Here is a 17,893-nt window from a genome sequence, read left to right on the forward strand (position 1 = left end):
TCTCCATTTCCTTGCGTTAATAAACAAAGAACAACAACAATTATGTCCCTGATAAAATGTGCTTCCTTAAACCAAGCTAATTCTTTGTAAACGAGTAAATTCTGCATGCTGTGGGGAGGTAAAGCATTGCTGATGCGGTAGACTGTGGGTAAGTAGGCAAACACACACCACAGTGAAAGGAAAGGCCAGGAGCAGTGGCACGCTGCACTCTTTTATTACTACAGGAAGGGATGAAACAGTGTATCATTCTGGTTGTCTTCCCATTCCTATCCCCCCAGTGAGTAAGAAAGACATTCTAATTAAAATGGTTTCACTTAGCATGTTAGACACAAAGGTTCAGTGACGCTGACAGAAAGGAAGACAGACTGCTCCACCGGGGGTCCCCCATGGGCCGCAGCTCCTGCCAGAAAACCTGCTCTGGTGTGGGCCCTCCACCGGCTGCAGCTTCCCCCAGGGCACATCCACCTGCTCTGGCGTGGGGTCCTCCACAGGCTGCAGGGTGGGTATCTGCTCCACCTTGGACCTCCACAGGCTGCAGGGTGGGTATCTGCTCCACCTTGGACCTCCACAGGCTGCAGGTGGATATCTGCTCCACCTTGGACCTCCACGGGCTGCGGGGGTACAACCTGCTCCACCATGGTCTCTACCAGGGGCTGCGGGGGAACCTCTGCTGCGGCGCCTGGAGCACCTCCTCCCCTCCTTCTCCACTGACCTGGGTGTCTGCAGGGCTGTTTCTCCCACGTTCTTCTCAATTCTCTCACGGCTGCCGTGCAGCGTTTTTTGCCCTTTCTTAAACACGTTGCCGCAGAGGTGCCATGAGCACGGTTGAGGGGCCCAGCCGTGCCCTGCGGTGGGCCTGTTGGAGCCAGCTGGAACCAGCCACGTCCGGCACGGGGCAGCCCCCAGTCTCTCCTCACGGGGGCCGCCCTCCACCCCCGCAGACTTGCCATGCAAACCTAATACCTCATGCTGTAAAACCCCAGGAGTTTGCTTATCAATGAAACATTTATTTTAACTGAATTTCAAACCTAATTGTTGCAGTTCCAGGAACAAGCTGGAGGCTAAAGGCACTCTTCCCGCCATCACCGAAGACTCGCATTGTGGCTGTTGGGCAGAACGCGACCCTTCGGTGGGCGGGAGGCCTCGGCGCTTGCTCGCTTGGGGCGACCATGACCCAGATTTTTCAGTTTGATTCAGCAGATCCCCAAGCCAGCAAACGGCATGAGAGACAAGCTCTTTGGAGACGTATCTTAAATTCAACTTGGTTGAGTCACTGTGCTAATAATAGTTCAGCCACTTCCAAATAGCTGAGATGAAACAATTTCTCTGTTTGCCTAGCCTGGGGAAAAACAGTCTTCAAAAAATTGCAATGGCGACCGCACTTAGCCGCCTAGGACAAGCTACTTGATAAAGCAAACAACTGCGGCGGGCCGGCGTGAAGCCCTCGTACTTCCCTCGGAAATCGCGGGCAGCGACCCCGGGGCAGAGCTGCGCCACCCGCCCCGCCCCGCCGCGGCGCGGCGCGGCCCCCGCCGGCTGCCGTAGCCCCCGCCAGACCGCGCCCCGCCCTCCCCGCGCCCGCCGCCGAGCTACCGCGCCTGCGCGCCGGAAAGCGGCCCAGGGCGCGTGCGCGCCGCGCCGGGGCGGGGGCGGGGCCGCGTTTCGCCGGCTGGCGGGAAGTGGGCGGGGCGGCGGCGGGGCGGCGGCGGGGCAGGGCGGGGCCCGCCCCCTCGGGCGGCGGGGCGGGGCGGGGCGCCGCAGCCTGTGTGGCGGAGGGCGGGGCGGGGCCGCGGCCGGGCAGGAGCCGGAGCGGCGGCGGTGCTGCTGCCGCCGCCGCCGCCACCGGGGCAGGATGGTGTTTGAGTCGCTGGTCGTGGACGTCCTGAACCGTTTCCTCGGCGACTACGTGGTGAACCTGGACAGCTCCCAGCTGAAGCTGGGCATCTGGGGAGGTACGGGGCTGCCGCGCCGCGGGGGGACGGGACGCGCCGCCCGGCCCGGCCGCGGTGGGGAGCCGCCCGCCCGCCGCCGCTCTCAGCACCCCCGCGGCCCTTCCCGCCCGCCCGGCCGGGCTCGGGGCCGCCCTGCCGCCCGCGCAAGGGAGGAGGCCGGGGCGGTGTCGGCCGGGCGCCCGGCCGCGCCGGGCCGGGCCGGGCCGGGCTCGGCTGGCCTGGGCGGTGCCGCGCCCGCCGCCGCGCTGGGCTCCCTGCCCGGCAGCGCTGCCGCCGCTCCACCTGCCCGGCAGCCCGGCAGCTTAAAAATAGTAGTGGGGGCGGGCGAGGAGGTGCCCGCGGGGGGCGTGGAGCAGCCGGTTGCGGCAGCGGGGGGCGGCGGGGCGGGAGGCGGCCGCGGGGCCAGGAGCAGCTGCAAAACGAGGGAGGGAGAAACCCGGCCGAAGTGCTGGAGGTGTGCGAATGTGCGCTGGGCTCTTATTTTCCTGCGTGGAGCTGCCCTTGGTGCCTGCTCCTGGCTGGGCCCGTACCGCGGCGGGGGGGCTCGCGGGTGTCGCGATCCGCGCGGTGCTTGTGGCGTTGGCGGGAAGTTTGGGGGGGCCGCCGGAGCCGCCGCCGGCGGGGGGCCGGGCGCCTGACCCGGCTGTGAGCGAATGCGAAACCGGGCGGGCTGGCTGACGGACAGACGGACAGACTGGCTGACAGACAAGCTTCCTACCTGCCCGGAAATAAGAAACTGAAAATAAACGCATGGGGTTTTGGTAGCGTTCAGTGTCAGCGGTGTGCTGGTGGACGTGAGGAGCCTCTCTGCAAACAGCAGTGACGTGCCATTTCGTTTTGGTGCTGTCATCTGTAGGTCTAGCATGTTTGTCATTTTTAGCGTTGAAGAATCAGGAATAGAGACTGTCTTAGGTGTTCGCAGTGGCTGTGACCAGCTGTGCTAGGCAAGGAAGGCAGTGGTCTATGGAAATAAATGAGCATGCCCCTTCCGACGGGAGGAAAGTACTTGGTTTGAATGTGGTCTGTTGAGGTCCCTTTAGTAATGTATGAAACGAGAAAACAGCAACAAAGGCGTCTCTTTCCACTATGTCTGGGCAAAGTAAGGTAGCAGAAGAAGAGGAAGACACATACCATTAACAGATGCGTGTGCAGTCACCACTCCTGGCCCGGTTTTGAATGTGCATTCCAGGTGTCTGCAGCATCAGGAAAAGCAAACACAGAGGTGCAGGTTTTTTTTTCACGTGTGTGTTCATATGTCTGCAGGTGTGAAGCATCCTCGAGGTATTCCCTACTTACAATTCCATTCTTAGGTACTCATATATATGAATCAGGTTTTGGAAGCTTCTCCTGGAGTTTTCTGCATCTTGGATGTTTTTGTTTCATGCTTCTGTTTTCTGAAATGGCGTCCTTATTTGGTTTCATCTCTGCAGTAATTTTCCTTCAGTTAGTCAAGGCATTTGTAGGATCTTTGCAAAGTTCATTATCTACATGGAGTCTTAACACTGCCACAGCACACATAACTGCTGGAGAGAAAGTAGTACTCCTTAATCTGTAGCACTAAGGCCCAATATAGCATATTTATTACAGATTAGGTGCGTCTTACTTGAAAGGATTGAGTTACTGCATCTTTCAGCAAAAGTGTGTCAAACTAATTGTTTGATTTGTGTACCTAAATTCTTCAGTTATCATAGTTTCTCCTTTCCCTTTTGGGGAAGGCAAGCAAAATATTTAATGTAAAATATGGAACATTCTGTAAATGTTTTGGGCAATGTTGATACATTACAAAAAGGTAAGAGCTTATTTTTCCAGCTCTGTAGATAGTTGGTGGTTACTTTTGGCAGCTTATGCTTCTATGAGGCAACTGATAGAACAACACATCAGCTCTCTCACTTTTTAAAAAAAACTAAATAGATCTTGCTAATTTTTACTTTGGAATTCTGATATTCAGCTGTTACATTTTTTCACATATGTGGAACTTGATTTCAGGATTTTTCTATTTCTATTTATTTCCCTTTCAAGTAGTTTTAATATTTTAGAGGCTTTAGTATATTTTTTCTTTAAATTAAATTTCTTTTTCCTCAGTAACAGTGCCCTTGTACTGGAATAAAATTAGTTTTTCTCTCATAAATCATGTAGTCTTGAAATTAAATTGTCCTAAATCCATTCAGTATTTTAGTAGTGATTAAAGAAGAAAGTTTTTCTCCCTATAACAAATGGCCAGTGCTTTTTGGATGTTATAGCACTGCACGGATGCTATATATCTGTATCTTAAATTTTAAAAAGGATATATTTTTTTTCACCTCTGAATGATTAAATACCCAAGGGAGTTTTTTTACATGCTGTAGGGAACAAGTTATGTCCTTGTGATATTTTATCACTAGCCTGTTTAGATTAAGACTTGTAACCTGTTGGTAGACTCTGGATATACGTATAAAAACTAACTTTATATAGTTTCAGCTTCTGTAGATTTGGGAACTTTATTAATGACTTTTTAATGAACATGCTTAACATTCATTTCTGTTTTGCATAATGAGAGAATTCCGCATGCCATATTACAGCTATCCAGATTCAGTCTGTGTAGTAGAGTTGTGTGATGACACTGCTTCAAACAACATACGTGAACACATAATAACTACAGAAATGTTTTAATTTTTTTTTTTTTTCCTCGTTAAAAAAACCCTCAGATTGAAGGGTAAAAATGCAGACTGTCTTAATAATAAAGATGTGATGTCTGGAAAGAGACTCATGGCTGAGAGAGCTGCAAGAAATGAATGACCTGAAATGTAAAAGGCAAGGCAGAAAGGAGAATGTAGGACAACTTATACACGTAAAAAAGGCAATTCGAACATGTAAGGCCAATATTGGAAAGGCTAAGGCTCAGGAAAGAATGCAACGGGGGAGGAAATCGTATTCCTTAAGAACTCCATTAGTATGAAGCAGAATAAAAAGCTACTGTGTGAGGCAGCCATCAAGGAAAGCTATTGGATGGCTGATGCTGGGAAGGACAGTGTTTTAAACCTCTATTTGTTCTGATCTTCACTTAAAAAGACAGTTTCAATGAGCTGTGTTAACAAATGTGTAAGTACTTTGCTTAGATAAACAGGTTAGATAAGTATTTAGATAAGTTAGATATTTTTGCTCTAGACCTAATAAAGTTACAGTTCAATAGCTGAAGAAATGGTTGAAGCAATGTGAGGTGTTGACAGTTATCTTTGAGAAAAAGTGAAGTATCATTGAGGTTTCCAAACACTGTGAGACCAAACCGTTTTTTCACCACAGTCCATGTTGCCACTATTTTCTTTTCACTTGAGTCTAGGTAAATTTTCATTTAAGTGTCTTGGTCAGACCCTCTGTACTGCCCTTTAAAATACTTAATTCTCTGTTGACTCGGCACACCTACTTATTAGGTAATGTCTCAAGCATATCTTACTTAACACAACTTATTTTAATAGCTGGTGTCTCTTATTGGGGCAGCTACGTTAGCAGGATGATGTAGGCAGATAATTGACACAAAGCTGTGAGCACAGCAGCAGTTTTTACTTTTTTTTCCTGCTACACTTGTTATTATAATAAAAGACGACTACTTTTGCATACCTTGCCTTGTCCAGGTATAACAGGTGCAAGGGTATAGCAGGTGCAATCCCCCCCCCTTATACATTAGTAATTTGAATGGACTGACGGATGGAGAATATCTAGTAGTTTCTGCTGCCTTTCATGACCTATTTTACAATAGATGTCAACAGAGGAGGTATTTGGCACACGCTCTGATCCTCAAAGACTTACAGCTTGTCTCCAGAAGGTATGCTTAAACAGGAAGAATTAACAGCATGGATACAAGTGGGAAATGACTTGCAAAGGCAGCAGTTTGTATAAAGTGATCAAAGAGGTTCACAAGCTGACAATGCTGTTTCTAAAAAGCAGAAATTCTGTTAAAATATGTGAGCAGGAGTGTTGGGTACTGGTCATATGCCAGCTGAGGTATTTTCAGTTTCTGATGCCTGTCATCTTTCATCTCTCTCTCTCTCATCTGCCTTCCCTGCCCCCACCCCTTCCTCCCCGTTCTTCTTTACAAGACAGCAGAGATGTGATTAATACACAGGTTAAATCTGCTGGATTTTTTTGTGGATTACTTTTCTTCCCCCACTTTAACTTCTGTTGATATCCATAACAAAATTTCAGTTAGGCCTCTTTGGTGAAATGGTTTACCAAGTGTTATTTTACTTTCTAAATCTCTTTTTGCAAGCTAAGTGCTTGGTAGTAGATGTTGGTTCATGCACTCCAATTCATGAAGTTATTTTGAGTATCTAAAATTAAAACTATAAACCTATTTATTCCAGAATTTTGACAAATGTTTGATTTTGTTGAATTATTTACAATGTCCAGAGATCAGTAAAGCTAAGAGTTTGCTTTATAATACAGCCTAAATAAATCCTGGACTGTGCTATAGGTATTTATAAATGCTCTGGGTTTTATTATTGTCTTGGCTGTTAGACTGCATATTTAACCCTCTATATTTATACAACTCCAACTACTTGTATGTATAGTTTTCAAGGTTCCTTAGTTGGGAAATTGTTAACCCATCAAATGGGTTTTTATCTGGATGCATTTCTGTCATCAAAACAATGAAACACCCAGTTGCAGCCAACAGAGGAAAAAACCTCCCCAAAACCCCAGCAAAACCAAACAACCAAATCTTGATGTATTTTGAAATTCTTGCAATTAAAATCCATTGGCAGTGCTCCAAGACAGTAAAATTCAGTAGCTGTGTTATGTCCTGTAACAGGCCTTTGTTCCCCGATTTTCCTGCTTCTGTTTGCGAGGGCTTCCCCCGCCTCCCCCCACCCAGCAGAACAGTCAAGATTCAGTGCAGTTGTACTTGGAGCTATGTTTCATTGCAAGTGAAACAGCCGAGTGTGATAGAGACTAAATTTTGGCAATGAAAGAGAATACTGACATGGTCAGTTATTGCATTTTGAATTGTGTTAGAATTGATTGCCAGCTGAGGTGTGGTAACTTTGGAAATAGCTCATGTTTACTTGCAGGAGTGTTTAGTCAATCTCTTTCTTGCACTCTCTCTCGAGTGTAGGAAACAGAAAGGTTTCATAAATATAAAAACCATAGTGCTTCAGTAGTAACCTTTTGTGTGCTTTGGTAGTCCATTCAGTGTGGTGAGACCCTCAGTCAAGGTTTTTGTAAGTAAACTGTGATATTTTAGTGAATGTGTATCCGTAATTTTATACTAAAATTGAGATTATTGAAAGTTTACTGATTTCTATCTCTTCTAATGATTTTAACTAAAACCTTTAAACTTATTAATTGTAAGATCTTAAGTATTGGAAAAATGGTGAAGAATTACTTACCCCACTTACCAATCCCAGCATTTCAAAGCCTTCTTGGTTGAAACAGCATCAATACCGTGTTTATTCACTGCCATTACGACATGCTCAGGTAGAATGAGATGTAGTTCTTCATCACAAAATATTTTTTGTAAGTGCTTGAGATAATAATCCTTGCTCACTTTGCAGTACCTTGTTTTTAGAAGCACTAGGGCTGCCAAATTATTGCAGCTTAAGTTACTGTCCCTCAGCTGAAATGTGGCAGGTGCCAAACCCTTGATAAATGAGAGGTAATGGTTACTTAGCCAACAGTGAAAGTGAAGAAATGAAACCCAGTTAAACTGCTTCATGTGTCCCGTAATCTTAGACTTTGCCTGTGAACATTTTTATCATAGCTCAACTGATGGGCAAAAATTGCATGTCATGCATAGTAACTTAGTTACAAACCTGAAAGTTTGCTCTGGATACTATTAGAATTACTTGCCATGAATACAATTACAATTAGTGATGTCTTCTTGGAGAAGCAAATTATTCCCCCCCCCCCTTTTTTTCCTGGTGTGTTTCTCATATAAATATGAGAATTTCATATATATATGAAACTTCCTCTAATGAGTGTTAAAATGGTCTAGGCAGGGTCAGCTTTATCAGGTAATAAATTTAGAGCAGAATTGAACCCAGTGGTATGTAAAAACCTTGTTATTACCTACAAAGACTATGTAGACTAGTTAGAGTAGTTATAGACTACTGCTGGGAATGCTTTCTTTGGTTCACCCCCACCCCCCACCCCCCCTTTCCTAATGTTCCTGCCAATATGTGTGTATTGTAAGGCTTAAAAGCAGAACAACCAGCTCTCAAAAAGCATCCTTCTGCATGTAGTATTTCTCTGGAGACACTGATGGTGGCACATGTCAGATGTATAGAATCCTACTGGGAAGTGATAATAGATTGTTGTGATGAATAAATTAGATCGTTAAAAACTGCATGGTATTTTGCGAGTAGTGCAAGATGGATGGAATAGTTTACCTGATCAGCTCTTCCACAGCAGTTCAACAACTTGAACCAACTGTTCTAATGAATGCATTTTTGAGATTAGGGTCTAATTTCCCAAAATTGGTGGTACTTTGAACAGTAGTCTAATGCCATCTTCACTGTATAACTGCAAGAATATTTCTTGCAGTTGGAGCTCCTGTATCCCAATATGTTCAGCCATTTCTAACTTGCGTCCCCAAAAGGAAAGCATTATTGGGTCAATCAAATCTTCATTTGCAGTCTCAAGTTGTATTCCTTTCCAGGCCTGTAATCTGCTTCTGGTTTCCAGAATCTCATTTATGTCCCTGCTCAGCTGTATCAGATGTCTGTTCCATGTGCATGTGCTTACACTATACAACTAATTTGAAGTTAACCATTGCAGATGTTCCATCCTTCTTGTAAAATTTGCAGAAGGTGTTGCTTCGGACTATGTGCATGTTCTTAAGTTATGACTTTCCTGGTCCCTTCCAATGTTCCTTTGTTACGGCAAGTGTCTCGTGTCAAGTATGTTGTGAAAATAGATCTTGCAATTCAAATTTTCTATGTTTACAGGGTACTGAATTCATAGTTGTCTTAAGACATTTAAAAAAAAAGATTTACTGAAATGCTTCCTGTGAACTTTTATAAGCCTATAAATATAACTTGCAAGTGTAAGATCTTTTGAGGGCTAAAAATTCACTCTAAATTTAATGTTGCTAGATTTCCACAAGCATAGGAAGCAGATGGTCGAAGAAAAAGAAGCAAACTTAATTTCAAAATGGGTCCTTACCAAATGTGACAGTAACTTCCAACATTTTTACTTTGAGGAATCTTAGGTTCTTTTCCATGGACATGCAAGCTCCATGAGAAAATCTCGGATATTATTTTGTATCATGAATGAACACTGTGTTCTTAATCATCTTTCATGGATATTTGAGGTGTAGGTTGTAGATATCTTCCACAGCAAAGTGTTGAAGAACCACAGATCAGGGACCACTGACTCAGACTTTGGGATGTTTAGTGTGCACCACTACTACTTTACTTATTGTAGTTTTACTTATTGGCTTCTTTGGTTTTAGGAGCTGTAGCACTGAAGAATCTTGAAATAAAAGAAAATGCACTGGTAAGTTAGTGAAAATAAAAAAAAAAACACCTGTTGCAAAACCAATTCTGGGAACAATGTTTTGGGTTGTATAAGCTTTTTTCTGTTCTTATTTTAGGATATGCTGTCTTTTAAGTGAAATCTTACTGTTTTGTTTTCTTTGCATTTGTGTGGATTGTCTAATTAAATTGAGATTAAATTTAAAGGTGAAGATGTATGCTGGCTTCATTGAGTGTTTTTTTTTTTTTTCCTCTCCCCCAAAGCCAAAACTCTCAGCAATTGCTAAAAGAATGCGTTTAGCTCAAAAGCAATACTCAAAGACTTTTTTTTAACATAGCTCATGAAGCTAGAAACTTGCTTTTGGGAATATGTTTAGCCTAGCATGGCTTAACAGTCTAAATCGGTAACCAAACACTTGCTTGTTCCATTATATTGAATGTTTTTTTTCAATGCTTGAAAGGTAAATTTGTTGTTAAGGTTATCATCATCTTCTTTTCCTATATGGGAACATTTCACAAGTTGCTGAAATGAGCTTAAACGTTCTAAAACACTTTCTTTCAGAGTCAGCTGGATGTGCCGTTTAAAGTTAAAGCAGGACATATTGGTAAGTTACATTGGTAAGTTATGTTTACCCATGCGGGAGTTACTAAACATATTACTTTTCCTTGGAAGTGGCTCTAGGCACCCTAAGCAAGTAGTTTCCCTAGTTTTCTTGATTTATGTGCTTTGTACACACTGAAGTTTGTCTCTTCTGAAAAGAACTTGTTGAAGAAGCTCCTTTTCTTGACTTGAGATAGTAAAGTTAAAATATGCTGGAGTCTTGTCTAATCACTTCAATATTCATGAGAAAAGAACCCAACACAGCAAAGATGAGCAACTGAGCAGGACTGGATCTCATCCCTTGTCTTAGCAAGACTCCACAACTGATTTTGTCTTCCACTTCCCTTTCTATCCTCCTTCCTTTTTCTTGGTAATGTGAAAAAGTTTTCTCGTTGCAAGCTGATTGCTGTGTAAAAGTTAGTGGTTTCTTAAAGCAAACTAAGTCTATAGTCATTATGTTTCCCTTAAATCTACCCCGGAAGTATATATTTTCCTGTGACTGATTTCATAGCTTATTAAAATTGACACTCGTGTGAAGAATGAGAGATGCTGTAACCTCAGGGTCCCCATGTTCACAAAACATACACGCTACTTTAAGACTCTCTTCCATAGAAAAAGAAAGAAGAATCTGTGTTTTAAAAATTGTGGGTTTGGGAGTATTTAGCTGACTGATCACGTATGAGCTGCCCATGCTTTTCTTGTGTATGAGGGTGCTGCAGTGGATTTGCAAGGAGGGAGAGGTTGCTGTTAGGAAGAAGGACTATGATTCAAGGCAGTGAGGAGAGGAGCTATAAGCTTAATAGTTCTGCTCACGGAAAAACTTGCCTCATGTTCATTTGTGTGCTGTGTAAAACAAATAACCCAAAGGACATGTGCCTCAGATGCACTGTTTTTTCTGTTCAATATAGTAATTGTTCAGAGATTTTGTGGTTAATGTCGATTATCTTTCCAATCTTTTTTTTTCCCAGTTAACTATTTAACTGTATACCTCAACCTTTTTCTTTTATGTTTGTAGGTCAACTTAACCTACAGATTCCATGGCAAAACCTTTATACTCAACCTGTTGAGGCAGTTCTTGATGGAGTTTATTTGCTTATTGTGCCCACAGCCAGTAAGTTTAATATAGATCGATGGGATTTCAGAAGTATCTGGAATGGGTTGATATTCTTTTCATGAGCTTTATTCCTAGTAGATACTTCTAGGAAATACAATTAGATAATGGGAATGGGGTGTCTTTCAGTAGTTTACATTTAGTCACCCAATTTTTTGCTGTTATGTAATTATTAACAAAATGGGAAAATTATTGCTTTTGAAACAGCATCTTCCAAAAATGCATAAGGTTTTTTGTATCATACCTTTTTACATTGTGTATTTAGGCATAAAATATGATGCTGAAAAAGAAGCCAGGCAGCTCTTGGAAGCAAGACAAAGGGAATTGCAAAGGATAGAGGAAGCAAAGCAGAAAATAGCTGACCAAGGTAAGACTGGGAAAAGCTAATAAAAGTGATGCTATTTCTTTCTTTATTTTAATCCAGAAAGATCCTGGATTTGTCACTTAAAGCATTTTAGATTCCTGTTTTCCTCTTAATACTTAAAACCCTATTAGTTACAGATTTTTAGGTGTAGCTGCCATCAATATTGCAGAACACATGTCCTGAAAATAAAAAGGGTCAAGCACTGACATGATCTGATATAAATAAGGCTTTTGAAATATTGCTTGCTTGTGTCATATGTTGCCTGACACTTTCTTTCCTCTTCTTTCATAAGAAACAATTTAACTTTGTTTCCAGTAGCGAAGAATTTTTATGGTTACACCTTTTAAAAGATTCTGTTTAATTTGTTCTTTGATACATATTAAGTCTCATCATCTTAAATTCAACTTTTGGTACTTCCAAGAAATATGTATTGGCCACCTTGAGTATCAGTGGGTACAATTCATGCTTTTGAAAAACTTGATGCTTCATGTAGCAGGTAATAAAGCTGAAACTGTCTAGTCTGAGGATATAAATGTTACAGATTATACTGAAAGGACATGTTTTTATACAACTAGAGTACAATGTAATAGGAAATTTAAATATCTATCATACAAACTTTATTATGTTATTGTTTTCTCTAGTGTAGTTTTAAAAATACTTTAATACAAACAAAATATTAAGTTCTTTTCCTTTAACTTAGATAAAGTAAAAGAAGAGAAACAGGACACTTTTGTAGAAAAACTCATCACTCAGGTCATCAAAAATCTTCAGGTGAAAATTTCCAACATCCATATTCGCTATGAAGATGATGTAAGTACTATTGTATATCTCAGCATAGGGGGTCGTGCGCAGTAAACTGAAATTAGGAACCTGTCTGGTTTCTTTTCTCCTAGTTGCTTTACACGTTGAGGGAATCCTAGTAAAGTTTTGGAAATTTCATTGTGTTAAAAAAAAAAAAAAATAAAAAAGAAAACTGATAAAAAGCTTGTACCAAAGCATAAAGATGTTTATAAGCATATGGTTGGGTACAAAGAAGATACAGTTGTCAGATCTTTGCTATATATATTTTTTTTGTTCTTGGCTATTTACTTCCAAATCTAAATTTAGAGCATAAGAGAATTCTTTTTCCATTTTTTTTTTTTTCCCCCTGCTGTATTAGATCACAAATCGGAACAACCCCTTGTCATTTGGGATTTCACTTCAGAATCTAAGTTTGCAGGTAATTTTATTTTTCGTCTAAAAAGCATATTGATGTATACTGATAGGTTAAGTTATGTTTTTGTGTATTATTGTGTTGTCTGATAACATACTGTCTAATGAAAGTATACCTGTAATCATGAGCAATGCACAATGGTAACTACTTGGTTTATCAAATCCAGCATAAGTATTGTGGTGGGGGTGCCATTAAAGATAAAGTGCTAGCATTAAAACAGACTTCTGGGAGGATATTCTTATTCTTCTGCCTGCTGCACTTCGTGGTTGCTGAGTACCAGACTTTGCTGGATTATGGCTATTCAGAATCTATGAATATTTTACTGGAAGTGCCACGAGCCCCAAGAAAGGAAGTTACTACTTGATACTGAGGAGGGAAAAAAAGGGAAAAAAAAGAGGATGGCATCTTGTTTCAAACTGAATCTCAGTTCTTTTGATCTGCAAGCTCCACTTTAAAGTGCTAATAGTAATTGTCGTAGATTGTATACATTTTTTTTTCTTGAAGACTTACCTAGTAGCAGCAATATGCTGATTCTGCTAAGTTGCTCTGATTCAGTAGCTTTTGCTATGTAACTGATAATATTAAAGAAAATATGTCTAAGTAAATCTTACTTTCTTGAATGAAATAGTTGTCTTATGAATGCTTGTTCCTAGCACATTGAAAGGTTTTTGCCAGCCCCTTCCCCTAAACGGTTTTGCATAGTGAACAAAAGCTTTAGTATTCTTACTATTTCACTCTTGAAATGCATATTAGCCTTGAAAAGGTATAGTAGCATACAGGGTTTCTGTTGGGCTCAAACTAAAATGCTACTTCCAGAATTACAAAAGAATTTTAGTCCCTTGTTTATCTCCTTCCAAAGAGCCTGCCTAAAAATAATTCTGGTGTAAACCAAAACAGTTTGCAATACTGAAAACAGACTTTTAAAGAATCTTTTGGTTCTTGTGTGCAGCCTGCCAGTACACATACACATGTGTATTTTGGGGGGTGAAGTAGCCTCATCAAGTTTCCACTTAAAATAATGGCTTAATCATCTTAAATCAGCAGATGGTGTCCCATTATTTTCAGTGGGGTTTAATTATGATGATGTTCCTCTGTTTTTTTCTGGTTTGTTTCAGTGATGATAAAATGTTGGTATATTATAGCTATCGGAATAACTTTCTTTAATTCTCATTTCAGACCTCAGATAAGAATTGGAATCCATGTTTACATGATGAAACTGCCAAGTTGTTCTACAAGGTGCAGTATAAACGCTAAAGAAAAAAATGTTACTAAAACAAGCTGAATTAGAGTTCCATCCACAGAAAAGTGAGATCAAGAAAACATGTAACTGTATAGGCTTTAAAATAAAAGGATGCGTAGTCTGCAGGGAACATTCTGAATATTTTTATTCATTCAGACTTTGTGAAATCCAAATTATTAGTCTAAAATTTGTAGGTATTAATACATACGTGGTGTTGTATTTTCAGCTTGTACGGCTGGATAACCTTTTTGCTTACTGGAATGTGAAATCGGAGATGTTCTACCATGGTGGTTGTGATGAATCGTTGGTAAGTAAAGCATGAGATAATGTATCTAGTATTCTAATTCATGCTGTGAAGCATAGAATTCATGCTTCACATTCAGTTCTGCTTCCATTTATGTCAATGTCCTGGAGAATTGTCTTGTTACTAATAGCTTTTTTAGGAAAAATAGTAAATGTTAAGTTTTTTTATGTGATGGAAGTACAACACCCATCTGAGGAAATTTTAAAAAAAAAAAAAAAAAGTCCTTTACCACTTACAAAATTATACATAATATGTGGTCATCTTACTGTTCAGTGATTTTTTTAGCTAAAAATAGAAGTCTTATTCTGTTCAAAACATAGATGAATATTTTGAATTGTACTGTGTATCAGAGGGATTATCTGAAACCTATATTAAAATGCTAACGTTTTCTATTTTAAAACTTTATCATGAAATAAAAATGCGACTTATTTTTAACTCCATTGTGTATGTAGGTTAACTTAAAACAGGGAGTTGCCAGCCACAATGTGATTCCAGAAGGTTATGATTTTGGTAAGTGGTATTTTTATTTGTATTTGTAATGTGCATGTATACTTTACTTCTAATTTTTAATGCCTCTCAGAGGTTGCTACTTTGGCTGTTATGCAAAAATCTTAAGAAGGAGTTCAGTTCAGTTCTTTTGCAGGAATGTCTCTCTGACACTGAAAACTGTACCGTATCTGTAGCCTTAAAAAGGCTTTGATTAAAGTATGAGTCTTGAGTCATGTATCATTCTAATGGAATGTCGTATGTAAATCCTCATTGTTCACGTCCATTGATAATTCCTTATTTTAAGAAGTTTAGCAATAATATATGCATCATATAAGTTTTGCAAATCAGATTGGTTTTAGTAATAGATTAATATTTTTGAGGTCACTTGACTTATGTGAAGTGGATCTTTTTTCGTTAGAGGTGGAAACAGTCATCACACAACTCTGAAACATCAACATTTTTATTTTATTTTTTTTTAGTGTTGCAATATTGCAAGTTGTATTGCTTTGAGTGTTGCTTACTTTAGTCCGAAAGCCGCATTGGCTCCACTCAAACATGGTGATTGTTTACTTTTCATTGTATGGAAAATACATGGTTTTTAGTTCTCATGTGCATCTGTGTGATTGTTTAGTAACTGTTCACAAGGCAGAATGGCCTTTGAAGTGGCTTGTTCTCTAGCAAGCAAGTCCTCAGTTCACTATAGCCAGAGTTAAAAAGAGCACTGTTAGTTTTATGTGTTTTTCTTGACACCGTTGCCTGAAAGAGAGAGCTTTTTGTGTCTCTTTATTTGACTGCCAGAGAACTATTTAGTAATTTCTTCTGATTTCTTATTTGTCTGTTTCAGTTGCTAGCATTGACTCTTTTAATAAGAAAATAAGTTTAAACATCATCAGTTGTCTAAGCCTTTACATAGAAGTTCAAAATAGTTGTATGTAAGATTGTAGGATTCAGGATTCACGCTCTTAAAATTCAGCAGCACCATCAGAGACACAGATATTGAACAATTACATCATGTTGATATTCTGCAGTAAATGAAAATTCTGACTCTTTTAGAGCAACTCTTCAGATTGAGACATTGATAGAAAGGTCGTAAGCACAAAGTCTGCTTCTGTCATTTGATCTAAATGCAAATATAATACTTACACATAGGAAGGATGAAAAATGAAATTTAGGAAGGGAATTAATAGAAATGCTACCACATAATATGTGTAGATAAAAGTAAAATAAGCTTCACAAGAAATACAGGGCTTAAAATGAAACAAAGGTGAATTGGTGTAAACATGGTTTCATCTTGCAAAAATGTCTGTTTCCACTTGTATGAACCTTTCAGTGAATTTAGAATATTTGGCATTTCGATGGTCTATCAGTATTTCTGTTGAAATCAAAGGAATTTTATTGGACAGAAATACGATTTACACAAATTCAAGTAATATACAAATTCTTATCGTTGGATCAATTGCTGAAACAGATGGAAAAATTAAACTAAACATGACTTCTGAAGGCTATATTGAATGCCTGATATTGCCAAATTGTGGAACACATAAAACATTTCTTCTCTGAATATTTTTTCATGTGATGTGCTTCACTTTATGTAGGATCCGTATTTATTTTTCCCATGCTTACTTGGGCTTGGATTTAGAAAAGTGGAATGTTTGGTTTTATCCACTGTTGTAAGTATAATTTATCAAACAGTGTAAAACATAACTAACATTAAAAAAAAAAAAAGTCCTTATGGAATAAGAGTTATTATAGTGGAGTAAGTGCTATGTCTGAAACTATCTTGTACTAAAAATAGCTTATATCATAGCCAAAAAAATAAGATTTGCTGCAAATATAAACTATTAATTGAAACATCTGCTATATAATACTGCATACAGGAAATTTTGTGAAAATGTTCCACAAATATTTGTTGCGCAAACGTTGCCAGAATGAAACTGGAAATTGAGTATAGATTGTATTGCATTTTAAGATGTGTTGATCAAGTCTACCTGTTTTGAAGTCTAGCATTTTTAAATGAATAATCTGACATAACTTGAGCTGATAAGTATAATTTATGGCAATCTTAAAAAATTTAATTGCAATTCTTATATCAACTTCTGTTTTTTAGTATTCCGCCCAATTTCAGCTAAAGCCAAACTGCTTATGAATCCTCGATCTGATGTTGACTTTTCATCACCGAAAATGGATTTAGATGTAAATTTACAGGATATAACTGTTGAATTCAATAAGCCACAGGTATAAACGATTTTTCTGAAGTTTTATTTAATGTGGTAAAAAAGTTAGTTTGCAAGAATAATAAGAAAAGCAGTCTGAAATTTTATAATAAACATACAGAATCGATTCACTTCTTAGTCTTATTTTTCTAACATTCAGTTTGAAATTTTTTTTGTTTGGTTGTTTTTTTTTTTTTTAGTACTTCAGTGTTATGGAGCTTCTTGAGTCTATTGATATGATGACTCGAAATCTGCCATATAGGAAGTACAGACCTGATGTTCCATTGCACAACAATGCCAAGACATGGTAGGCCACCTCAGACTTTGAAAATAATTTGTTAGTTATTAATTTGCAATAATTACCAAGGGATTGTTTCTTACTTAAGGAGGTTAGAACTCATTTCCTTCTGAAACAAAGTCTTCTTTTGTTTGTTTTTTGTAAGCTAGGAGTGTTAAAAAAAACATTGGTGAGGACCTCAAACCAAAGGTGAGGACAGAATATTTGAAAGCCTGCATTTGCCATGTTAAAGACACAAATTTAAGTCTGATAGAATTTAATATCTTAACTCTGTTTTTATGAATGAAACCCCATTAAATGTTAGGTACTATTACAAGAACATAGCTATTATATAAAAATAGGCAAACTTTTTCAACACAGATGGCAGATATTGGATTTCCTGTCAGAAGATTCCTTACAAATATGTTTTGATTATTTATGCACACACACATGTATGTATTTGTGGTCACATTTTGTACAAGGTTACTTTTTAATTTTAGGAAATAGCAACCTGTCAACTTTGTGTGGGGAAGAAAAAAATGCTCAGGTTCCTCTGTTGGTCAGAAGTGTGATATTAGAAAAGGGGTTTCACCCTTTCACAACCTGAAATTGTGTTTAGTGGGAGTCTGCAAAGCTCTAGGTGTCTTTTCAATATACCAAAAGAAATGTAAACTATACTTCATT

The 17,893-nt window shown here is 39.6% G+C and overlaps 1 protein-coding gene across 5 annotated transcripts in view; it reads left to right on the plus strand.

Annotated features, from left to right (window-relative positions):
• Positions 1 to 1,783: 1,783 nt before the first annotated feature.
• VPS13A (vacuolar protein sorting 13 homolog A) overlaps positions 1,784 to 17,893 on the plus strand; it is a 110,625-nt gene continuing 94,515 nt past the window's right edge. For all 5 annotated transcript variants that reach the window (XM_082336642.1, XM_082336643.1, XM_082336645.1 and 2 more), the window contains exons 1-12: positions 1,784 to 1,952; positions 9,376 to 9,419; positions 9,960 to 10,002; positions 11,014 to 11,109; positions 11,375 to 11,476; positions 12,174 to 12,283; positions 12,633 to 12,692; positions 13,863 to 13,922; positions 14,153 to 14,233; positions 14,683 to 14,740; positions 16,827 to 16,954; positions 17,133 to 17,239. In XM_082336642.1, the coding sequence (XP_082192768.1) occupies positions 1,853 to 1,952; positions 9,376 to 9,419; positions 9,960 to 10,002; positions 11,014 to 11,109; positions 11,375 to 11,476; positions 12,174 to 12,283; positions 12,633 to 12,692; positions 13,863 to 13,922; positions 14,153 to 14,233; positions 14,683 to 14,740; positions 16,827 to 16,954; positions 17,133 to 17,239 (989 nt within the window). In that variant the 5' untranslated portion in view covers positions 1,784 to 1,852. The remainder of the gene's footprint in view (positions 1,953 to 9,375; positions 9,420 to 9,959; positions 10,003 to 11,013; positions 11,110 to 11,374; positions 11,477 to 12,173; positions 12,284 to 12,632; positions 12,693 to 13,862; positions 13,923 to 14,152; positions 14,234 to 14,682; positions 14,741 to 16,826; positions 16,955 to 17,132; positions 17,240 to 17,893) is intronic.

This window comes from Platalea leucorodia (assembly GCF_965183815.1).
Source record: "Platalea leucorodia genome assembly, chromosome: Z".
NCBI classification, from domain to species: domain Eukaryota; kingdom Metazoa; phylum Chordata; class Aves; order Pelecaniformes; family Threskiornithidae; genus Platalea; species Platalea leucorodia.